This window comes from Equus przewalskii, chromosome 6, assembly GCF_037783145.1.
Source record: "Equus przewalskii isolate Varuska chromosome 6, EquPr2, whole genome shotgun sequence".
Lineage (NCBI taxonomy): Eukaryota > Metazoa > Chordata > Mammalia > Perissodactyla > Equidae > Equus > Equus przewalskii.
The window spans coordinates 5909726-5915725 of record NC_091836.1 but is presented as its reverse complement, the minus strand read 5'-3'; the positions used below and the strand labels follow the sequence as shown (position 1 = coordinate 5915725).

The window sequence follows — 6000 nt, the reverse complement described above, 5'->3', positions numbered from 1 at the left end:
CCTTCCTCCAGGCCGCCCGCGATGGGAGCCCCGCCTCAGGGCCACCTCCAGCTCGATTCTCTCCCACAACGCGGTTCCCTCCACCGCGAGTCCCCATCGCGCGTCGGCCCCCGCCCCGCCCCGCCCTGCGCTCCCCGGTCCCTCCAGCCCCCCCAGTTCCACCGGCGCCCCGCGCCCTCCCCCAGCTCCCGGCCCCTCCCCTAGCCCGAGCTCTGCGCCCCCGGCCGCCGCCCCGGGAGCTCCGAGGTGCGAACGCGCCCTCCCCGACTCCGCCCGCCCCCCGCTCCCCGCTCCCCCCGAGTGGCAGCGCTGGGCCGGGAACGCGGCGGGGTCGGCCTCTCGGCTCCGCGCTCCCGCCCCGGGCCCCCGGCGCGGAGGGAGCCCCGCGCGCCCGCCCCCGTGCCTGCCACCCCGCGCGCTGGCCCGCAGGTAGGTGACGCGGGGCGCGGGGGCGCGGGCCGGAGCGCAGGGGCGGGCGGCAGGGCCGGCGGAGGGGCCGCGGCGGGCTCGGGGCCCGAGTTCCTTTGTTCGCGGCCCGCAGCCCCGGGCCCAGCCCCCTCCCCTCTCCGCGCTCCGCTCGGGGCCGCCCGGGGCGCGGGGACCAGCGCCCGCAGGAGGGGTCGGGCCGGGCCCTGACCCGCAGGTGAGGGCGGAGCCCAGCGCGGTCGCGGCCCCCGGGCCTGCGTCCCCGGCCCTGCCCGGTGAGAACGCGGTCCCCTCCTGGTCCCCCGAGGCCGGGATCCCCCGCTGGCCGCCCCCCGGCTCCCCGCCCGTGCCGTGCGCGCCATGCCCGCTCATTCATTCGACAAACTCCGGGGCGCGGTTGGCGGAGGGAGGGCGGGGGGCCGGGGCCGGCCAAACCGGAGACCCCCCACCCCCACCCCCGTCCGCGAGGCGGGCCGGGCCGGGAAGGAGGCCCCGTGGGCTCTGAGGCTGCGCCTGGAGAAGGCGTCCCGGGAGCGCGGACCCGCCTGGACAGCTTGGAAGCAAGAAGCCGCTGCCCCTCTCCAGCCGGGCCGGCTCTCTCCTGCCTCCCCGCTTAAGTTGACAAGGGTCTCCCCCTTCTCCGAGGACCTTGGGGCCACCTGGTCGGGCTCTCCTGTCATCCCAAGGCCCAGAGAGGGGCAGCCACGGGCCCAAGGGCACACAGCATGCCCCTCAGCCAGACCCAATTCTTCTCCCTGGCCTGGAAACTGGGACCCCAAAGGGGCCCCAGAAGGCCACTTGGTCTGCCTTCTGTTCCTTAAGTATTCAGCTTCCATCCTCCTAAGCTTTGCCTGGTCCTCTCCGGCACCAGGAGCGGCCCTGTCCTCACCTCCTCCCTCCCAACCTTGCAGGTCCAGGAGAGAGCCGCCCCCCTCCTGGGGGTCGGGGCGGATCCTCTTCACGTCCCTCCCCTCTGCCAGGGCTCAGCCCGCGCTCAGCCCCGCACTAAGCTCGTGAGGGCCTCAGTCTGCCCGTCAGTGAAATGGGCACAAAGCCGTCCCTTCCCTGGTGGGCGGAGGCGCGTGCTGTCCGTTGGGAGGTCCCAGCCTCCGCCTGGTGCCCCTGCTCAGAAGGTCCATGCGTCCCCCTGTCTCCCAACCCCTCCCTCCCTGCTCAGCCCGCCCCCTCGAGGCTTCCCGCCGCCCTGCGAATCAGCCACCAGCTCTGCCCGCTCTCATCTGGACGCCAGCCCGGGCTCCCCACCTGCACGCTGCCGCTGGGGCCCCTACAGCCCTCCCTACTCTGTCACACAGCCCCTGTGCCCTTGTTGCTCCCACTTAAAGCCCTTCGAGGGCTCTCCATCGTTCTTAACCTACAAGTAGAAGCTCCATTGCACACTTGCACTCTTGCAACACTGGCCTCTGTCCCCGTCTCCCGTCCGCTCTGTGGTCCCCGACCTTCTTGCCTCTGCTCTGCTGTGCGCTCTGCTGCAGCACCCCTCTCTTGTTTAACTCCCTCTCTGAGACATCACGCCTCCTCTGAGAAGCCTTCCCTGACTGTTCACCTGCTCCCGGGGCAGGGTCGGTCGGAGGCTTCTGCGGTGGGGCCTGGGTTTCTCCATCCAGCTGCTCCCCATTCTCCTGTGTGCCCTGTGGCCAAGCCCAGGGCCTTCTGCTGGGGTTCACTCTTGCTTCTTCTCTGCAGCCTCCAGGAGACGCGTCGTGGTTCTGGAGGGTCTGTGCTTGGCAAGGCGAGGGGCTGGCGCTTTCACCATGGCCTGGGGCCCCCTGGCTCCGCTCCTGCTGGCTTGGACGGCCCTGTCGTGCGTGGCGGGTGTCTGGGGCCGCTGGGACGGGGCGGCGGAGGCTGCAGGTCCAGGACGTGTGCGCAGGCGCGGCAGCCCAAGCATCTTGCAGGGGTGCGTGGTACCTGGGATGCTGAGAAGCCCCGGGTTGGGGGTGGGGGGCCGAGGATGAGGCCCAGGGGACACCCAGCTGGGCAGGGGCTCACCTGCCGTGCCACGCTCTCCCAAAGGCCGAATGTGTGTGGCTCTCGCTTCCACGCCTACTGCTGTCCCGGCTGGAGGACGCTGCCCGGCGGGAACCAGTGTGTCGTGCGTGAGTGGTGCTGCCTTCTGGAGGAGGGGGCGCAGGATGGGGGCACGGGGCAGCTCCCCCACCTGCGGGCAGGACCAGCCCGGGTCACAGGACGTTGGCTGGGGTGCTTGCATGAACCTCAGGAATGGCCCTTGCTGTCGTCTGGCTCCCAGGCCCCCCTGCCCTTCATTTCTTTGCCTTCCAGCCTCTCTGTGTCTGTCTGCCTGTCTGTCTGTCTCTCTCTCTCTGCCTGTCTCTTTCTCTCTTGGTCTCTCTCTCTCTGTCTCTCCTCATCTCTGTCTCTCAGTCTGTCTCCCATCCCCCATCTCTAGAATCTGACTCCACTCCCCAGGAGGGCCCCTTGGCCACCACGGCCGATGCCCGAGCATCTTGAGCTTCTCCCCTGGCCCCTCTCTCCGGCCGTTCTGCCCCATCTGTCGTGATGGCTCGATGGCTCAGCAGAGACTCGAAGCTTCGCCCTGGGCGCCGACGGGAGGGGGGGATGGTGCCGCCTTCGGGGCCAGGCCTTGATGGTCGCCCGCTCCGCCCGTGCCAGCTGTCTGTAGGCACGCCTGCGGCGAGGGCTTCTGCTCGCGGCCCAACCTGTGCGCCTGTGCCGACGGGACGCTAGCCCCCAGCTGCGCAGGGAGCCGAGGTGAGCGAGGGTGGAAGTTTCTGGATGCCACTGGGAGCCCGGGCTGGTTCCACTCCAGGACCAGAGCCGGGCCGGGCCCTCCTCATCCCGCCGCCTTGCCCGTGCGTCGTGGGGCCTGTTGCACCCTTACTGTGTGTCCGTCCTCCCCATCCTCAGGGTCAGCGTGCAGTGTGAGCTGCATGAACGGCGGCAGCTGCCGGGGGGAGTCCTGCCTGTGCCAGAGGGGCTACACGGGCACCGTGTGTGGGCAGCGTGAGTACCCCCCACGGACACCCGGGCCTGGATCCCAAAGGACAGGTCTCTGCTGTCACCCACCTACCACCCACGGTCATTTTTCTGGGACTAGGGGTTGGAGGGGACACACTCGTCACAGTGTTATTATTGGGGTCAGATCGTGGGGATTCCCGGCTGAAGACGGGCTTGCCCGGGGCCCAGCTCCCTCTGCTACTGGGGCACCTCAGACCACCTCCCCTTTCCCTCCACAGCCGTCTGTGACCGCGGCTGCCACAATGGGGGCCGCTGCATCGGGCCGAACCACTGCGCCTGTGTGTACGGCTTCATGGGGCCTCAGTGTGAGAGAGGTACCAAGCCGGGGGGGAAGGATGGGGCTTCCTGGCAGCCCTGAGACTTGGCCAGGCCCTGGGAGGGTCCAGCTGGCCTCCTTCCACCTCCCCAGCCCCCCATTGCTGTGAATGGCAGAGAAACAGTCTGCTCCAGGAAGGGAGTCAGGGTGGGCTTCCTGGAGGAAGGGATAAGTTGGAGTTCATAAGATGGACAAGCCCCCTTTTATTGCACCCTCTCTGTCAGAGTGATCCCACGGGCTGAGGTGGTTGGGGTGAGGAGGCAGTTGCTAAAAATGAAGACAGTGGAAGCAACGATGTCTTTTGAAAAGTTGGATGTGGGGGAGGGGGAGGGGAGGAACGGAAGCAAGGACGGACCCCAGGTCTGCTCTGAAATCCAAGGGGATAGTGGTGCCACTGGGTGGCAGGAAAGGGGAAGACCGCAAGCTCAGTGTTGGCCCAGGAGCCTGTGGGTGGTCCAGGAGGCAGCTGGACGCCCAGGCTTGGGGGCCGCCCCATCCATGGGGCCTGAAGCTGAGCGGATGGTCCAGGTTCGAGGGGAGGAGAAAGGAGGGCCATGTCAGGGCACTCAGGAAAAACGGAGCCCCCAGAGGATTGAGAAGAAGAAAGCGAGCAGGAGCGGGTGGCCCTGGGGGTGCCCAGGCTGGGGCATCTCGGGCTGTGGGAGCCACCGGAGTGCCCGGCGGGGCCAAGGAGCCCAGGATGGCGAGTATGGGCTGGGCCCTGGGCCTGACCTCAGTGGGGAGCGTGTGGCTGGGAGCCGAGCCGGGTTGGAGGTGGGTAGCGAAGAATCAGAAGCCGGAGGGGCTGGGAGGTTACCTGGGTTCGAGGGTGGGTTTTGGGGAACTGGGTTGGACAAGAAAACAGAATCGGAATTCGAGCTGATGGTGGGGGAGCAGTCGCGGTGGCTGAGGGGGAGTGAGGCTCAGTGGGGAGGGGGAAGAGGAGAAGCCCGGGTGGGTGGTGGACAGTGAGGGTCCCAGAGGGAGGCAGGGCTGGGTGCCTCGGCGGGAGCGAGTGGGGATCCAGGGTTCTGGGTAAATTAGGTGAGATTCTGGGCACAGCATTTTGGCTTAGGGAATCAGGGCGACCGGGGGGTCTCTGTGCAGCCCCTCCTCCATCCGGGGCCTGGCTTTGGCCTCTCCTTCTGGGAGGGACTTCCCTTGGTTCAGTGCCAGCCCCTTGATTGGAACCATCTGGAAGATGGAGCCAGGAAGTCACATCTGGGCCCGTGTATGGCGGTGGGGGGACCGACGGGACCACTTTCTGCTGGCTGCAGGGGTCAAGGTTGTAGTGTTGTGGATCCAGAGCATTTGGGCAGATGCTGGGTCTCTCCCAAATTTAGGGAGATCTGGCAGGGCCAGCATGCGCTCAGGGACGAGAGAGGCTCTCCAGCCAGGCATCCATGGGTCCCTACCCAGGCCTGAAGGAAAGTTGGGGCCTGGGGGGGAGGGGTGTCCCCAGATATGCCCTAGGCTTTGTGGGCTCGGAGGTCCTGGCCTCTCTCTTGGATGTTGGTTGGGGAATGCTTTAGTGAGAAAGGGTTTTGAAGGGTGAATAGGAGTTTGTCAGGTAGGGAAGGGGAACAGCGTGAGTAAAGGCTGTGGTCAGGAAAAAGCCTGGTGTGTTGGTGTAGGGAGGCTGGGAAGGCGGTTGCTACAGTGGTCCAGGTGAGCTGGGGCGGCGGGGATGAAGATGCAGAAGGCTGTGGGGTGGGGCAGCCGGAGGCCAGCTGCCCACATCCATCTGTCCCGCAGACTACCGGACAGGGCCCTGTTTTGGCCAAGTGGGCCCCGAGGGGTGCCACCATCACCTGACAGTCCTCGTCTGCACCAAGGCGCTCTGCTGTGCCACTGTAGGCCGGGCCTGGGGCCTCCCGTGTGAGCTCTGCCCTGCACAGCCACACCCCTGTCGCCGTGGCTTCATTCCCAATATCCACACGGGGGCCTGCCAAGGTGAATGGGGGGTCAGCGAAGGGGGGCCGGAGGTCCTGGGAGCCAGGGCTGAGTGGGAGCGCTTGGCGGCCTTGGTTCCTCCCTCTGACGGGCCTCTCATTCCCTTGCAGATGTGGACGAGTGCCAGGCTGTCCCAGGCCTGTGCCAGGGGGGCAGCTGCGTCAACACTGTGGGCTCCTTTGAATGCCGCTGCCCGGCTGGACACCTGCTCAGTGAAAACAGTGCCAAGTGTGAAGGTGGCCGGCAGGGAGGGGGACCAACTGGGCCCTCCTTTGCGCTCTGGGTGG

At 67.4% G+C, this 6000-nt stretch overlaps 1 protein-coding gene across 1 annotated transcript in view; it reads left to right on the top strand.

Moving 5' to 3' along the window:
• Positions 1-292: 292 nt before the first annotated feature.
• Positions 293-6000, top strand: part of FBN3 (fibrillin 3) — a 63288-nt gene continuing 57580 nt past the window's right edge. Inside the window, exons 1-8 of the mRNA XM_070622884.1 lie at positions 293-429; positions 2131-2344; positions 2461-2543; positions 3079-3177; positions 3334-3429; positions 3663-3758; positions 5516-5713; positions 5824-5949. Coding sequence (XP_070478985.1) covers positions 2199-2344; positions 2461-2543; positions 3079-3177; positions 3334-3429; positions 3663-3758; positions 5516-5713; positions 5824-5949 — 844 coding nt within the window. The 5' untranslated portion in view covers positions 293-429; positions 2131-2198. The remainder of the gene's footprint in view (positions 430-2130; positions 2345-2460; positions 2544-3078; positions 3178-3333; positions 3430-3662; positions 3759-5515; positions 5714-5823; positions 5950-6000) is intronic.